We start from the raw sequence: 18019 nt of genomic DNA, 5'->3' as shown, positions 1-18019 counted from the left end.
TTCCTTCAGCCTGTTCCTTCAACTGTAAGCTGGGGCTGTATTTACTTTAGGTGTGACTGCTTTACACAGTGTTTTCTGCACTGCACCTAGGCAGCATGCCTTTGAGCACTGTGCTCCTGTGGTCACTGGTATGTTTCTGCTTGGGAATGGCCCAGCCTTCTTCTCAAGTTTGAACAAGAGACGGTAACTGAGTGCCTGAATGTCTGTTTGTAGCAGTGTGAGGAGGACAGAGGAGTAGAGTCTTGTGGTGAAGGGAGTGGAAGTCATTCACCACACCCTGTGCTGGAGAATGATGAACTGGATCATGTTCTTCACATACTACATCCTGTGCGTGAGAGTCAGCTGTGGCCTGCTGGTGCAGGCATCTGTGCATCAGCGTCCACACAGATACAAGGGTTATCTTCAGCCTCTGAGTGCTATGTGTTTGACCACCCTGCCCCCAGGATGAACTACCTTTCCTGTTGAGATGCACATTGCAGCACTTGAGGCAGGCTCAGCTATTAATTGGTCATTGTGCTTTGCTTCACACAATGGGAGTGGACAGGCTCCGACAACTTTTTTTTTTTCTCAGGTCTTCCAGAAATTCTCTGAAACCACAGAGTGAAGCAATTTTGACCAAAGCAACTGACCTGAAACCTCCTGACAGTTTACCTCCACGTTCTGGGTCTGAAAGAAACAGCAGCAGCAAGGTCCACGCTAGCCTGCCTGCTGCTGCTGCCACCACCCCAGCAACAGTCCAGGCGCCAAAGACCACTTCCCAAAGCAAAGGACATGCTCTCAAGCAGAAAGTGGTCAAAGAGGAAAAGCCTGAGGAGTCTGACAGTGATCAAGAGGGACCAATAGCTACTCAGATGCTCTCATTTGTAATGGATGACCCAGACTTCGAAAGTGAGGATTCTGACAGCCAGAAGAAGAAAATGGTAAATAATATGCATGAATCGCTGTGCGCTGCTGCGAAGCTGAACTTGGAAGTGTTGAGGCATCTCACTGAGCAGGGCTTTCATCTGCTGTCCCATCTCTCAGCAGCAGTCGCAGCAAGTCAGGTGCTAAGCAACCTGAAGAGATTGATATAAGCACAAACCCACTAATGCTCTGATTGTTGAAGCCACACACGGCAACAAGGTTTGTGCTTATGGGTTTTAATGTGCTGTTTATTCTCAGTAGGTCCCAAATGCAGTCAGTCCAGTAGTGTGGAAGGTATAAAATACAAAGCTAATGTTTTTTCACCCGAAGTTTAACATGTAGAAGCGTATGCATGCCAGAGAGAGTGAGGTCCCAACAGTCAATCCAGCAATTAGAAGGCCATAACAAAATTTGCTTGGCAAAGCTTTTTACTGAAGTAGGAAAATCTGCCTGAGGAGGACTTTGCAGTATAGCTGGGTTAGCTATAATGTCTCTGTGACGTTCAGCACATGGGCAGCTGCTCAGTGCTGCCTGCAGGTGTCTGCTCAAACACACAGTGCAGCAGGAGTCCCCTCTGCCCCTGTCGTGTATTAAAGATGGAGAAAAGACAAGTATCTTCTCTAGGCTGGTAGGAACTTGCTGCTGTGGCTCTAGATATCCCTGATTTCAGTGATCTGTACTCACAGCCAGCAGAGCAATCTCTAGAAACTGCTAACCGTGATTTGGGATGGGCAATTGCTGTTCAGGGGTACTCCTGGTGTCTGGGTTAGCTGGTGTTCAGGAGCGTTTTCTGTGTTTGCATCATTCCAGAATCCTGCAGAAAGGTCGGTTGTCCTAGTTTCTTTGACCTTGCCCATGTGCCATGCTGTTTATTAAGTAATTTTCCATTCGTTTAGCATTTTCAGTACCTGCTTTTCTTGGCACTTTAATGTGAAAGCAAAAGTATTTAGAGCAAGTTTACTTCTCTTAGCATGTGATGATGAGAGATGGGATTTGTGAGGGAGCTTGCCATTGCAACAGTGTCAGGGAGATGCCCCACAACTTGTCAATGCTTTTCAACTACAAGGTTTACTGGTCAGGCAAAGCAGTAAAAACACCACCATTAGCAAGGAGGAGGGGGGCATTGCCTAGATCAACAGCAGAGCGAGGCCGTGTTTGGTCAGTAGGGAGGATATAAAGAAAGGATGGTTAACAAATTCTGAAGAGGATCAGTTGGCAGGTATCAGAAGATCATTAAACTTCATTTCCATTCCCATCATGCAGAGACAGAGGATTTTGGGGTGATATCCAGTCTCTGCAGCATCCTGGTTTTTGGCCCACACTGAAGGGGCAAATTTGCCCTGGGAGCACATTTTCTTTTGACTCGATGAAGGGAATTACTCTGCAAACACAGACCGCTTCCTTGGCCCTGCTGCATGTTGCTCTGGTACATGAGACCCCGCAGAGCTACACAGAAAAAAGGTTTTGTCTGTCAGGTCTGGAGGTGAGTTTTCAGCCTTTTAGATTTTCCCCAAAACAGAGGTGCCTCTCCAGGGCAGTTAGAGGCTGATGCTGTTAAGCTAACACAGTTGAAGGTCTCGTTTAATCCCTTTACCTCAGGGAATGTTAAGCATGAATGTTAAGTTACCAGAGCACACTTTCTAGTACCAGCACTACTGAGGCATTTTACTGAGGCAAGAAACAGATAGAGCTTATAAGATCAAGGACATTGATTTCCAGACAGTAACAGCTCAGTTCAGCTACCATTTTCTTCCCTCCTCCCCACCTGCTGACATCTGACGTCTTTGTGTACAAAATGCTTAGAGATTTTGGTTGAAAGATTTGTTGGTGTTGTCTGCCTTTTCTTGTCTCTAGGATGAATTCCCAGTCCGGGAAGATCTCTCTGAAATATCTGATGACGATACCTCATTGACAAAGCCACCCCAACCTGTGAAATCAACAGTCCACTCCTTTAAACTGAAAAATGACTCAGATCTCTTTGGTTTGGGTTTGGAAGGAACTGGTCCCAAGGAGAGCAGTGAGGAAGGTAAAGGTCACACTTTATTTTCACTCTTGCTGATTTTGTTTGTCAGGCATCTGGTTTTTCCAAAATGGTTCCAGGGTGTAAGCAAACCAATTTGCACTAAATAAAATACCCTGTAACTTCATGCAGTGCCCTGTGTGAGTCTTTAATGTGGTTTAACACAGCATAAATAACTAAGTTTTTCTCCATGGGGGTGGGGTCAACTTTGCTCGTCTGCGGCATCAGCCATGTATTATTTTTGTCCCAGCTGGAAGCAGGAGCACACCTTTCACACGCTGCTTCTGTTTAGGCTTCCTGCTTAGCCTTGCATCCCTGGGAAGTGGTGTTCAGCATTACAGTGTCCACCCCCTCAAGAATTTGGATCAACTTGAGCAAAATGCTCTGACATACCCTGCCAATTTGCTCTTCTATTTTGGGGAAAGGTGGGGTGGGGTTCTGATCACAACCTAAGCATTCCTCGGGCTTCCCCCCCCACACCCCATTCCCTGAGGGAACAAATCTTACTTGTGCAAATAATTTCTGCTGTCTTGGCATTACTGCAAAGCAACTTCCTATAGATCTGCCCCTGATGTCACCACAAAAGATGGGAAGTTAAAGACTTAAAAGGGGGAAAAGCTGTAAGCAGTACCAGAGAGAGATGCCTTTGAATAGCTATTTCAAAAGTGTAAGCAAGGTGTCACAGGCTGCGATGGCTTCATCGGCTTGTCGCTTTGAATTGCTGAACAGCACAGCTTGAAATAGCTAGAAGTGCATCTGCAGAGGCCCAGGTCAATAATTTAGCTTCAGTTTAGCATCTTTAATAATTCAACGTGGGTTCCTCCTATCTCTTCTTTCTGGGATAAATATAAAAACCTATCTTGGTAGTCAGTCAGTTGGAGCTTGACGAGCAATTAGACTTCTCTATGGCTGACTTGTATTTACAGATCAGCTGAGGAAAAAACAGTGTGTAGGTAAGACTGACAACTGAATACCACATGTGAAACATGGTGCAGTTATAAAGCCTCCTGAGAAGCAGCCAAGTATATACTCTCCTGTTCAAGAAGTTTTGTGCAAAGGCAGTGGACATTCAGCAGTCAAATCAGCAGCCAAGTCATCAGCCACAATAACTTGGGACAAATGTTTTGACAGTGGTGGACTCTGGGACTCATTTGATACCATGAAAAGTAGCCACCCCTGTAGAGCAGGGCTGCAGCGCTGATGCTTTGGCCTCGTGGTGATATAATTTCCATACACAGTTCAAACAACAGTGAGTACTAGCCTGTCAGGGTGCTCCCGTCTGTTGACACCATGTCCTGAATGGTCCTTCCATTACTAGCTCAACTCACAGAAGCACAAACCATGCCTGGTAGGATTTCCATCTGCCTTCAAGTATTTAGTAGTCAGAGGAAAATTGTTCCCAGGAGCTCTTCTTCAGTTGTGGAAATAATAATCTGGTCCCCAATTTGGCCTTTGGACCAGTTTGTAGAGCTGGTCTCTATATTTGTTTCTTAGTAGCTGTAATACAGTGAGCACCCAGGTCAGTGTTCATAACACAGAATGATATAGATAATATAATGCTCATAATTAAACTAGATGTATATGGTTAAGTTAGGGTGTGACTGCTGGGGCCTGTGTTGGTTTCTAAAGGGGCTCAGTTTGTCCTGAGATGTTGGGATTGCCTTTACACGTGGCTCCAGGATGGAATATTTTATTCTTGGAAACTGGGACAGGACAGAATTGCATCTCTTATTGTTTAAATTGATTAAAAACAATGTTGGGGTTTTTTGTTTGAACAGATAAGCAACCTTCTAAGGAGAAAAAGAAGAAGAAAAAGAAGAGCAAAGAGGTACTATTTAATTATTCAGAGCTGATCTGCCATATTATCTACCAGCCAAGGAGAGGGGTGGCCTTCTACAGTGTACTCTCTGTACCTGGTGGACTTCCTTCCATTCTCACATCCTACAGCCAGATCTGTGCCTCCCAGGCTCTGCAGACAACATTAAGCTTAAAAGCAAGCTTTTAGAACAGTTGAATTTTGAAAAGGCAGTGTTCGAGTTTATAAAATATAGGATTAAATAGAGCAGTGCATCTCTGCTGGGTTGAGTCTGTTGATAGCACCGTGACTTTTTCCAAGCAGATGGGGGTCCCCGACAGACCTAATCTCAGAGGCAGCAAGGGAAGTCTGCAGGAGGCTTTGTCTTTGACATTTCTGCCTGTCCAGTACTGTGGTATTGTCAGGCACAAACTGCCTGATGGACCACTACTATGTATAAACCAGATGGTCTTTCCTCTCTTCTGTCCAATCTCACAGAAGGGTCTTCTGGAATTAACTCCAAGCCAGCCTTGGTAGTAGATGCTTCACTCTCAGTAAGGTTCCTGTCGGAGCCAAGTTTCAGGGTGATATATGCTGGGTTACTGGCATGCTCAGAGGGTTTACTAATAAAAATTTTCTCATTTTGCAGGAAGAGGAGAAGTCTGTGAAAAAGAAGAGCAAACACAAGAAGAGCAAAGAGAAGGAGGAGAGCAAAGAGGAGAAAGAGAAAAAGAAAAAGAAAAAGAAGAGCAAGGAGAAAAACAGCGAGATAGATGAACTTGAGGCTTTTCTTGGAGGAGGAGGAGCCAGCATGAGCAAGCCACGAGGAGGCGGGGACTATGAGGAGCTGTAGGCTGGCTGCATGTACATGCAGCGGACTCTTCTATCGTGGCTGTCTCCATCTTTTCTTACGAGTCACACCAGGACAGGTGCAGATGTGTAAAGCTTTGGCCATTTGCCATATATTGTCTCAAAACAGAGTTGGCAAAAGAAAAGCTTTACATCTGCGTGTGCTGTTCTGGTGCATTTGTTACACAAAGTAAACCTAGCTGAGATGTACTTGAGTAAGGGGAAGGTTCAGGGCACAGTTCCCAGGCCCACTTCCAGGCTGTTGTTTTTCTCCTTCCAGAGACGCCCTGTCGGGTAGCTGGCAGGGTGTGGGAGGCAAAGGGGACCTGTCTCCTGCTCTGCCTCTGCTATATTCCACTCTTGCACACCTGAAATTCCTGTCTTGTTAAGAGGAGTGCAACAAAACATGCCGCATGAATGCATCGTGCTCGCCTGTCTCAAGTCTTTAACTTTTTATCCTTCCTATTTTTTTAATGAGAAAGGTGGTATTGGCCATTGCTCCACCCAGCAGTTGATGAGCTTTAAATCAAGCAGGTCATGCTATGGTACAGCTCTCTAAAACAGCGGCCACAGGGCCAAAGTGAGAGAGAGTGTGTGTGATTTTGGAGTCCTTTGAATGGGACCTTTCTGCACAGCAGCTTAATTAGCACTCACTGGTGCTGCTGTTGGAATTCATGAAGCCCCATTGATTTCCGTGGCCCCAGTGTCTCAGACACTACACGTAAGCTGCTATGCAGTTTGGGAAAACAATGCAAAGTGCAAAGCTAACCTGAAAGAGAGAGAAAAATCAGTGCTTTTCTGCATTTCCTACCCTTGATTTTGCATATACTAGAATCCCCTCCCTTCGGTACCTCTCAGGGACATGACTCTCATGTGGAAATGAAGATATCCAGAGCTTCAGAACTGTCTACAGGGAAATGTTAGCATGGCAAGGCATTTGCTTCTCAGGCATTTTACAGTCATGCTGTAAAACACCGGCTGCCTCTCTACACTGAGAGGGACAACCACTGTAGCTCAGACAGCATCCTTCCTGGTCCAGCTTCTATCGATACTGCAGCCGTGTTTACTGGGCCAAGCCTCCCAGCAGCCAACATGCTGCCTTTCCCTGCCCCAAGTGGAGAGCCTCCTCCTATCCCATGAGTTTGGGAAGCCTTTTAATTTTTGCTTTGAACTTAAACCCATGGCTTGGTACTTGCTCAGCAGCATTGGTTGCCATTGGATGCGCACTACAGGCCAGCCCTTCACACTTGCCTGTGTCTCAGTGAGCAGCCCCTGTGTTTGATGGAGCTTTTTAGTTCTCCATATGCCCTTCTGGTTTGGTTCTGGTGTCCCTTTCACAGCTCAGACAGTGAAGCTCCCTCCAGGTTCTGTGCATTACATTACCCTGTTGCTTGCAGGTTGATTTGAGGTTTGGTTTTGTTCTCCCTCTCCCCTTTTTGTTGTAAAATGTCAACCATGAAATCCAAACTGGAGTTTCCTTCTACATGCATATAAAGCAAGGAGTTCTTTTGATCCATTATCTACTCCAGAGTTGTCTTGACCAGGAGGCAGTTACCTGCTCCATTTTTCTTTTTCTTTCCCCCAGCCCCCAAAATGCACTTGTAACTGTTTCCCTATAAAGCAAACTGGGTTCTTTGCTGCATGAGCAGTATATTTTTCACATCTGTTTGCCATTAGCATTTGCCTACTTCTCTGAGCATTACCACATTTCACATGACACTGTAGGGAAATTGCATGGGACAGTTCAAACTTTGCACGTCTGGGGAGGAAAAAGTGGATTGGGACATGACCGGTTTGTGGCCTCCCGTGTGAAAAGGCAGGCAGGTGTTTGAGCTTCAGCTGGCTGCATTCCTGAAAGCACTTCTGTTCTGTGAAGATTTTGGGTCATGTTCCATTTTGCATTGAAAAAACCTGGTACAATCCATTCTGACTATAAAGCTCTGTTGTACAACTGCCTCTGCACGTCGTCTTCTCCACCACAAGCATGTTTGCCTGGGCTCAGGAGCTGTGTGTCCTTCCAGGACTGTTTCACAGAAGGACATCCTGCTGCCCCTTCCTCATGCTGTTGCATTCTTACACTTCATGAAACAGGGCGCTAAATTAAAAATAATTTAAAAAAAACCCAAACAAACCACAGTTGAACATAAAAACCATGAGTTCTTTCCCCAAAACTGAAATTTGTCCTGAGAGCGCTGTCATTTCACGCAGCATAAGGGAGATAGCATTTTTGTTCAGCTCTGCTTACTTGTGAACGCAGCTTTTCGTTAGCAGAAGGCTGTACAGGCGCTGAGTCCCCTGGAAACATTGATGTTGGCATTTGTTTGTCTTTCACCTGGGCCAGATTTGACCACTGTAGGAGCCTTTACACTCCCTGCAGCTCATGTTCCTTGTCAGCACAAGGAGCTGAGACAAAAACAAGCAAAGATGAGTCATTGTGTTCCAAAATACTCCTTTAAAAGAGAAAAGCAGATGCGAGAGTTCTCTTTACTTACATTAGAGCCCCAGGAGGGTGTGTGGCATGTTTTGGCTTTGGCAGCAAGGCCAGAAAAATCCCACCCTGTGGGTGAAGTGGGAGCATGGAAGGGAACAGCAGCAAAGAATGCTGAACCAGTTAGGGCTACAGCATGAGGTATAACCCAGTGCCAGCAAGTGTGAGTGAAAGGACAAAGAAATAGAGCTTGTCTGAGCTGGGGTCTCCCATACCCAGTCTTTCAAATAAGCTAAATATAAGAAGAATGTGTATGTGCCTGTCATTATGGGGAAGCTTCTGCAGGATCACATCGATATAAACAGTTCCTGTGAGCATCTCTAGAGGTACCAGTGTATTTGCTTTTGGGTTTATGAGTCATCCAAAGAAAATCAAGAGCTTGAGGCTGAGGAGCTGCAATTTCTTGCAGTTAATGCTGGCCAGAGCTGCATGCAGTACAAGGTCTCAGTTGGTTTAGAGCAGCAGCAGGGAGAAGTGCAGATTTATCACTGCATTTGTAGCCTGCCTGCTGGGCCTGGTTCCCAAGCGCAGCAAGGGGAGCCCTGTCCTTGGGGGGCTGCTGCTGGAGGCACATGCCTGAAAGCCGTATTGCCTGTTCCCCTGCCTCCACACCGCTGGGTGTTTGAGATCCACAGGGCCCTCAGCCACTATACGATTGCGTCTTGGCTTCCACTGTGCCAGTTTGAAGCCAGAGCGTTCATGGTAAGTCATGAGAGGTAAGTCTGAAGTCTCCTGTTCCTACCTGCTGTGTTTTCTCAGCCAGGATTGCTCAGCTGCTGACCAGGCCTCTGCAGGGTGCGGTACAAGAGCTGCCTGATGAGCAGCCTCTGTTTGCTGGAGCATCAGGGCTGGTCTGGCAGCCCTCCAGGAGGAGAGAAGACTAGTCTGCAGGAGTCTGTGTGTCTGGTTTGTGGACAGCATGTGTAGCATCCTGGCTGGGACAGCCAGGGCTGTGCTGCTTACCCAAGACATGAATGGGAGCTGTGCGCCCAGCATTTATTTTGGGGAGTGTTCCTTGCTGTACCCGTCCCTAGTGTGGGATGATAGAGCGTGACGGTTAGCAGCTCCTTTCACTCTTCGCAACTTCTGGCATGTGACTTGATGCAGCTGCTGCGACAAGACGGGGGTGAAGTCTTATTCCAAGAGCAGACTGACATTTTGATCTCTGCCGGCTTCACAGTGTGCCTTCTGTGCTGGCATCCCTGTGGGTCCCCAGCTGGGAGCCCATTTTAGCAAGACCTTCCAGCTCACCTGCACCCGAGTGGCCTGGAGCTGTCTGACTCCTCCGTGCTTGTACATCCTCTCCCTGAGGATTCCTCCTGTGCAAAGGCAGCAGGTTCACAGCATCTTTCTCCTGATGACCCAAGTCTCCTTAGCACAGGTGGCCATCCCTGCTTGCTAAAGCTCTTATTCATGTTAATCTGTGTTAGTGGCTGTCACAAAACTCATCCCTACAAGAGAATCAAGCTGCTGAGCCGTGTACCCCAGCCCTGCATGGCACAGCCTGTGCCAAAAGGACCACGTCTCTTGATACCCAACCTATGGCTTCCTCTACCCCCTTGTCAAAATACCAGGTAGAAAAATAGTGCAAAGACAGACTGACCGTCCTTGCACTCCCACCACTGAAGCTGGTGCTTGGTCTCTGGCATCCCTGTGGAAAGCTGTCCATCAGTCTTCTGCCTTGAGGCTCGAGAGCTGCTTGATAATTGCCATCCAGATTTATTCCTGGCCAATTTATGCTTATTTGTTCCTTTGCCAGCACTGTTGTTTAAATACTGCTCCCCCCTCCTAGCCCTGTGCGGACAGGGCTTGTATCCCTGTGCTGCTTTTGTTCTGCTGGACAGGCTGTCCTCTGGCTGTGCTAGCAGCCGTCCTTGGCACCGGCTCCCCTTTGAGTTCATCTTTCTGTGGCTACGCCAGTCCAGATGAGGTCATGCCAGGGCTGGTACTTAATGATTCCCACACAATACATCTCCTGCTGCACCCTGTAATGGGGCTGGCCTTCTTCACAGCTGTATTCTGCTGGCAACTTGCAGCTAGCAGCTGGCTTACCAGTACACCAGGTCTTCACCATTCCCCATGATTTACGGCAAGAGCCACGTGCAAGGAGTGCAATGATCCTGCCCTTTGAGGGATTCAGCTCCACCCTATTTCTGTTGCTCCCGTAAGGTCACAAGTTTTTCCCTGGCTTGCTGAGGCCCAGGGTGGGAATTTGGTTCCTTCCCTCCAGCATTGAACATGAAAAGGTTATTGAAACTCGCGTTTTAGCAGGACACAAAATGAATGTGGGAACTTACAGGTGCTCTTGGAGGAGGATTGCCCTGCGAGCAACCGCAGGCTCCTGGAGGTGCTGCAGGGCCAGACAAACACCTGGGCTCTGCAGGACAGGACAGGCAGAGCTGAAGGGAGGGCAGCTAGCAGGCAGATGGCTGGGCTGGGGGCAAGATGTCTAATGGGTGCGCTGCCTGCAACTTCCCTGCTGTCAAGGATCCTGCTTCTTGGAGAGACTGTAGTGCTTGCCTGTCCTTCTGGGATGCCCCTGAGCTCGCAAATGAGTGATTCTGGGGAAATCCCGCAGTAGGATGGGCTTAGGGACCGATTGCTGTAACCTAGCAACAGCCTCCATCATGGCATAATATAATTAATCCAGTGTTGGCTCAGTCTACTGCTTAAAGATAGCAGGGCAAGTAGTTGAGCCTTTTTAACTTGTGGGTTTGCATCCAAAACAAGCCTTCAGCATCTTGGCCATGTCACCCGTGTTCCTGGCCGTAGGGTGCCTCATGGTGAGTATCCAGTCTTCCATCTTTCACACACTTCACAGGGAAGTTGCTGAGCAAAGGGAAATAATCCCCTGGCACCTTCAGAGAGCCATTGTGGCTGAACCTGGTGGGTCTCATAGGCTCAGGCAGACCTTGGTCAGGTGAGATATGGTGTAGTTGGCTAAAGCTGCGGGTTCAGGCACGGAGTAGCCTGTGGGAAACTGGAGCACCATTACAGGTTAAAGCAGAAGGTGTTACCTGTATGCTTGTGTGCTCTGCTCAGAGCTGTATGCAGGATACTGCTGTGGGGCAGCAAGCCAGCCTGTGAACCCATAAAACTCCTAGTTATCTCCAAATTGTTGGCAGGCTCTGCCTTACAGCAGGAGCAAGGAAGCAAAGTAGTGGGGTGGCTTTCCATCACCGCAGAGGTGAGATGGGGCAGGGGGGAGTGTGTGCTGTGTCTCCTGGTGGCAGGGGACACCTGAGAGATGCCACTCTCCCCTCTTCCGCATGCCTCTCCTGGCTCCAGGATAGTGTGTGTTGGCATGGGGGAGCTCTGCCTGTGCCTGAGGTTTGGCCTGGGTGGCAGCTGGTGACGGAGACTGTGCTGGCGTCTGCAGACTGGCTGTGGGAAGGAGCCAGCAGGCTGGGAAAAGAGCAGGCTTTTCCCCAGAGCTGGTAGGAGAAACACCCCTTCTTGTGCCATTGGCAGGAAACGGCTCCATGGAAGGGTGTGGGGTGGTGGGCTCCCACCCTGGCCTCACTGCCTTGAGCACTGCCTAGTATTGAAGTCATCAGCCCAGCACCAAGGAGGTCAGTTTGTGCATCGCTGCGGGGCTTGACGACTTTGGGGGATCACGAGTGACTGTTGCTGGTGTGTGGCATTGCTTGGGTAGGCAGGAGGGATGACTGGCAGCCCTGCCCAGCACTGGTGCTGGCTGCTCTGCCTGGGCTGCTGGGGCACAGCTCCCACTGCACACTGGTGCTGCATCTGGCTGGCAGGGCAATGCTGAGATCCCTCCTTGCAGTCACTCTGTGGGGCGAGGGCACCCCAAACAGGCATCTTCTTGCCTCTGGCACTGCCGTGGGTCAGCAGATGGACGCCCTGTGCTTAAGTTCAAGACTCATTGCCTGCCTGCCTTTGGGGACCAACCCATCATTCCCAAGGAGGCAGACAGGAATGTGGGGTTTACAACCCCCTTCACAGGCAGGGACCCTAAAGCCAGTGGCTGCTTTGCAGACTTCACACTCACCGTCTTCTGCCACCAAAGCCGTTGGGGGCTGCGGGACAGGCTCCAACTCCCTCCTTGAGCCCCTGAAGTGGGCAGCAGGGTCTGGCTTCTCCCTTGTTTAAGAGCTGGGGGAAGGAAAGTGATGTGAGGGAAAGAGGAGGAGAGAAGCTGGAAGGAGGGGAGAGCCTCCCTGCACCTGGCCCGGGCATCATGATGACACCAGCCAGCTCAGCTGCTCCTCGCTCAGGGAAAATGAGAGCATCACCCCCAGGCAGGAGCTGTGAAGTGCCCAGCGGGCAGCTGCGAGGGGCAGGCGAGCATCCCCTCCCATCCCATCCTAGCTCTGCCTGCTCCCAGCTGTGGGATCCCCATGTTGCCTTGGAAACGAGGGATTTTACAGCAGCTTGCAGTGGGGGGGAGAGGTCTTCCCCATGCCTATGCCACTGTCCTGTTCTGTCCTGCCCTGTCACCCCAGGCCTGCCTGTGCTACTCCCCACCTCATCCCTTTCCTGCAGACAGGGGAGGGAGCATGACAGCTGCCATCCCCTGGCTCTGGCCACCCCAAAGCCTCTCCACTGAGCCTGCTGTGGATGCGCTGTTCCCCAACGGGCTGCAGTGCACCGCCCGCCTTGGCTGCCCACGCGGTGAGGATGGCAACTGGGGAATGACGAGCCCAGGGTGAAGGGAAGGTATCAAATATTAATCCCTGCTGTAAATTCAGCAGCATGGGAGTGGAGCATTGCGCAGCATCCCCAACACCTTCCCGGTGCCATCCATGTTGCACGTAGGTCCCCAGATGGGCTCTTTCCCAGGACCCTGGGGGCATGGCAAGGCGCTGGGTGCCCATCACCCCCATTTCCCATAGGGCGGCCATAGATGGGTGCCACAGCCCACCCATTCCCATTTTGGGGTGGCCCACGCTGTTCCCCCAGTGCTGGAGCCCTCACCCTGGTAAACACTGCTTTGGTGGCTGCAGCACCCACAGGAAGTGACCCAGCAACATGCTGAGCCAAGGGGCTGGCAGCCCGCCCCTGCCCGCCTGGCCTGGCCGGGCCCTGCTGCCTCCCCTTACTGCAGCATCACAGGCCACAGGTGGCACGCATCCTGCATTGCCTCTCAATGCTCAGCACGGGAACCTGACCTGCTCCTATAGCTGCACACTGGGGTCATGCAGACGTTTCTGCTGTATTTGGGAAGCCAAGCGAGACGCAGAAGCCATCTCCTCACCTGCCTCACTGGAGCTGCTCACGCTTGACTCGAGTTGTGCCCCGGCCCCGTTTCTCACTGAGCCATCACCCTGCAAGTGCAATCGCCCTGACACCAGGCTCCGTCTCACGGGTGGCCCCGAGGACAGGCTGGCGGCTGCCTGTGCCGTGCTGTCGCTTCCCATCGCGGTCCCTGTGCTGAGCTGCCCAGCCCGCACCAGGGCTGCTCACCTCCCTCTCGACTCACTGCCGTGCCGTCAGCGCTGCCCGGCCCTTCGCCAACAAAACTGATGTGGGAACCTCCTGCCGGGCAGCAGCAGGTCCTGAGCTGCCAGCGGGGATCTGCCACATCACACACCCACCACCCCAGACAGCGCCAAGCACCCATGGGGCAGCATTAGCCTGCTCTGTCCCCTGGGCTTGCACGGGCACCCTGTGGGAGGGCAGCTCAGCCCCCATCTCCCCAGGCTGGGCATTTTTGGAACCTGCTGCCTTTTTGGCATCAGCCAGCCTGTCACATTCTGCTGAGCAGGTCCCAGAGCATGACCGACACCGGCCTGGCTGCCCAGTCCGTCAGGATGAGCAAGCAGGTTTGCAGCTTCAGCACAAGGCGCATCTATCTGGGTGAGGATGCGCCATCTCACCGGCTCTCAATAATTAGCCCAGCACACGTGGCAGAGGTGGACATCGTTTCTTGGTGTTTAACGTCCTTCAAATTGTTTTTCCCTGGTTGCTTTCTGAGCTTCTCCGAGGAATCAGCTCCTTTTGGTCTGTTGGAGTGGGCTGTGCTGGGTTCCCCTTACACCATCCCACCAGTGCCCCAGTCCCACTGCCAGACTGGGGCTGGGCGAGTCCTGGGAAAATCACCTTATTGGAGGCCTTCCCTTGCCACCCACCTCATCCTGCCTGTACCGGCTTCTCTGGTGAGGCTCTGGCCCTCCTGGCAGAGTGATACAGGCTTTTGCAAATGCCCAGAAAGGTCTTTCTAGGTTTGAAAATGCCCCGTACTGGCACGGTCAGAGCTGTCCTCCTTCACCCATGTCTGCAGGGTCCCCACCAGCCTTCCCTTTCCCTTGCCACATTGCTCTGACTCAACAGGTCCCCACTCCCAGTGTGACATGAGGGCGGGGGCCAAGAGAGCCCTTGCCCAGCAGGTTTGGGGACTGGCCTCCACAGCTGTGGCCAGACCCACCAGGGTCAGTGTCCTCAGGGCACACATAGGGGGGACCCCACTTTGGGTGACCCCTTCCTGCTCTGAGCTGCACCAAGAGGTACAGGGGGCTGGTACTCAGGAGATTCGATATCCTGAGCCAGGTGGGTATTGAATCTCATGAGCGAGCAGGGAGAGAGCAGGGCTTTGGCCTGGGCAAGCAGTTGATGAAACTGGCCAGCCCCAAAACCTTTCGGTTTTTTTCCATTTTCCTGCCACGCAGTGCTGGGGCTGGCTCTGCGGGCTCACCTTGCCACTGCTCCCCACCACCCATGGGGACGTGCTGGTCAGAGGGAGGTACTGGTAATGATGTGCGGGAGAGCCAGGGACAGAGCAGGGCTCTTGGTGACCCTGGCACCAGGACTGGTAGGACAGTGGCGAGGAGGCACCCAGCTCCACTGCAGCCATGGCAGGACAGGTGGCCTTCAAGGACAGAGGTGGTGGATGGCCTGCAGGCACTGCCTGTCTGCATCATCTTCTGGCCCTGCATTCCCAGCTGTCTGCATGGGCCCAGTGGACTAGTCCTTGGGGAGGCCAAGTAAGATGCAACCCCCCCAGCCTCGCAGGCTGTGTAGGACAGATGTGAGCCCCCATGTCCCCCCCAAGCTGAGGTTTGTCCTGCTTTGGGGCTGGCCAAGTGCCAAGCATCACCACGGACCCCCAGTGTGACCTGTGGACACATTGTCCCTCTGTGCCCCAGTTTCCCCCTTGGCTGGGACACAGCAGAACTGAGTCTGTCACATGCAGACACAGTGACCAGGGTCACACTGCATATGGTGACAGGGACATGCACAAACCAAGCCCTCAGCCCTAGCCTGTGCTGCCCACCCCTGTCCTCCCTGGCAGAGCCAGGGCCTGTGCAGCACCGGTGTCAGCAGTCAGTGAACAATTAGCACGAACAGCTACAGCTACAGTCACCTGCGCAGCATGGGGTGGGCCTCTCCCCAGCCGCTGTCAGCAGAGACTGGGGCAGGAGCATGCTGCTGGTGGGGAAACTGAGTCATGGAGATGCAGTGCGCATCTTGGTTCCGCTCCCAGTTAGGTTTGGGGGAGGACCCAGCACTGAGCAGGCAGAAACCCCGACAGAAGAGGGGATTTGTCCCTGCACCGGCCCAGCCTGGCTGCTCCTGGCCCTGATGGCGAGCCATGGCAGGGCAGCTGGGCCACACACCCCAGACATGGGGACAGAAGCTGCTCCTGCCTGTGGACAGGTGCCAGGCTGCCCTTTTTCTTGCTGGGCTGCGGGAACGAGCCCCGGCTCGTGTTGTCTCTCTGGCCACTCGCATTTCCCCCACTGGCAGGAGAGGGGCCCCCGGCAGCTCTGCCAGGGACAAGCCCGGACCTGCACAGCCATGGTGAGGACCCAACACCACCGTCCTCCATGCAGGGGTAGGGGACAGTCCTGTCACTCCCCGCAGAGCCCTGCTGCCCACGTGGGGCTGCTGCCGGGGGCTGTGCCAAGGGGGTCCCTTCGGTCCAAGGGGCTGCCACCCCTGCGGGCAGCAGACACAAAGCCAGGGGGCAGACCCCACCCCTGCCTGAGGGCCACCCCAGGACTTCTCAGCGCCCAGGGGGTTGGGCTGGGGCTGCCCCCCCCCTCCCCCCGGGTGCCCCAGACTGGGTGCCTGGGGATGTTGCAGCCCAAAGCAGCAGCGTACCCGGTGCTCAGGGGAAGGTGTCAGCCGCTGCCAGAACCCCTCTGCCTGGCTCCCAGCAAGCCCTGAACAGCTGGCACAGTCAGAGCCTTTGGCTCCATCCTTCTCCTGTGGGATCTTCCCCTTCTTCTAGGCTGACCCTGGCTTGAGGAGGAGAAGGAAGAGGAGGAGAAGGAAGAGGAGGAGGAGGTGTCCACAGCCCCAATGACCTCAGCACATGCCATGGCGCTGCCATCTCTGGTGGTGTGGAGAAGTGCCTGTTGTCCGGTTGGATCCCTCAGCACTTTCCAGCCTAAAATAGCAGCCACACAGAGGGAGCAGATGGTCCCGCCACTCCTCGCCACAGGGCTCGTGGGACATGGTCCAACCCACTCATCCCCTGCTCTTGGGCAGCCGAGGCCCTGTGGCCACCCCAAAGTGCAGAGCTCTAGACAGGTGACCTCGATCTATGGAGATGTCACCCAGGGCCACAGCTGCAGGGACAGAGAGTGGCACCGCAGGGGATGCCCTCAGGGCAGGCATCTCTGTGCCAACCTGGCAGCAGCATCTTCCACAGCGGGACTCCATGCATTCCCATAAGATTTGGGCTCCTGCATCATTTGGGTGACTGCACCCATGGGCGATGCTGACGCCCAGCATCCCCTTGGGCAGCGAGCTGGCCTGACCCACTCTGCTGCATGCATCACATCACAAGCCTTGCTGGTGCTCAGCTCTGGTGCGGGGCTGGCTGGCACGGGGCCGGCAGCAGGCGGGGAGCAGATGGAGCAGCATGGTGGGGGTCACGGGGGCAGGAAGCCAGGGGCAGCTGGAGCGGCTAAACTGGCAGTTGGAGCACTGCATCCTGCAGGGAGGAAAATGGAAGCACTCGGGGGGACAGCAGGGCCACGCTGAGCATGGCCCCAGGGCCCCGGGGGACAGCTCTGCCCTGTCTGTGCAGCAGGGACAAGCTGACCCTGCTCCCCCCACCCAGCTACTGCATCCCTCTCATCTGTGCAATTTGTTCCTGGGGCTCAGCCCTGTCCCAGGCAGGGTGCATGCTGCTGGCCCCAGCAGGCTCAGCTGTGCCCACAGCATCTCTGGGAGCACAGGGGGCATGCCGGGGCAAAATGCATCAGCTGGGGCTGCGTTCCTGCAGGAGTCACGGCAACACCAGCGTGCTGCAGACCCTGTGCTCACCCCAGCGCTCCTCTGTCCGGTGCAGACACAGGAGACCATGGAAGGATGCTCCTGGGGCCACAGAGACCGGAGGGAAGGGTCTCAGCTACAGAGGATTTTGAAATAAAGCAAATGCCGGTACACACACCCCCGTGCAGAGACACCCAGAGGGCGGCAGGCCTCAGCTCTAGGCTTGAAGCCACATGAGCTCCCAGTGGGTCCCCAATGTCAAGGCCCCTTGCTGGGGCACCCACAGGTTCCTTGGCTGCACCAGCAGTGCCTTCGGCACTGTGGGCAGTGGAGGCTGGCTCAAGGAGGTGGGAGATGGGGAAACTGAGGCAGAGCTCCAGCGTTGGGGCCGGTGTGTGCCGAGAGCCATCGGCTGCTGCCTTTGCCCGTCTCCGCATGTTGCCCATTGCATCGCCAAGCATCCCCCCACGGGGCTCCAGCCGCCGCAGGCAGAGAAAGCCCCGGTGCCTCTGGGAAAACGAGGCCACTCCACGGAAAAGCTTATGGGGGATTTCACCGCCTGGTTGGCCACGGCCAGGCAGGGCCGCCGCAATGGGCCAAGGTCAGGCGGGATGCAGTGGTGCCGGCAAGGACGGGCCCAGGGGACTGCGGCACCGGGGGGCTGCCGGCACAAGGGCCCGACTCCCCACAGGGGCGCAGGACGCGGGGCTGAGCCCCCCCGGCACCTCTCCGGGAGATGCCGGTGCCTCATCCAGGAGCACCGGGGGTCCCGCGGGTG

General features: G+C 53.2%; 1 protein-coding gene across 3 annotated transcripts in view; it reads left to right on the top strand.

The window, feature by feature from the left end:
- RABL6 (RAB, member RAS oncogene family-like 6) overlaps window positions 1-7382 on the top strand; it is a 59537-nt gene extending 52155 nt beyond the window's left edge. For 2 of the 3 annotated variants that reach the window (XM_010564610.1, XM_010564609.1), the window contains 3 exons: window positions 572-920; window positions 2758-2929; window positions 4702-5076. In XM_010564610.1, the coding sequence (XP_010562912.1) occupies window positions 572-920; window positions 2758-2929; window positions 4702-4928 (748 nt within the window). In that variant the 3' untranslated portion in view covers window positions 4929-5076. Of the gene's footprint in view, window positions 1-571; window positions 921-2757; window positions 2936-4701; window positions 5077-5367 lie in introns of those variants that run through there. The other variant, XM_010564611.1, reaches the window with a different exon arrangement.
- Window positions 7383-18019: the final 10637 nt, after the last annotated feature.

The sequence above is a fragment of the Haliaeetus leucocephalus genome, unplaced genomic scaffold, assembly GCF_000737465.1.
Source record: "Haliaeetus leucocephalus isolate CR32 unplaced genomic scaffold, Haliaeetus_leucocephalus-4.0 Scaffold183, whole genome shotgun sequence".
Classification (NCBI taxonomy): Eukaryota; Metazoa; Chordata; class Aves; order Accipitriformes; family Accipitridae; genus Haliaeetus; species Haliaeetus leucocephalus.
Note: the sequence above shows the minus strand (reverse complement) of the source record. Positions and strands in the feature narration are given on the sequence as shown.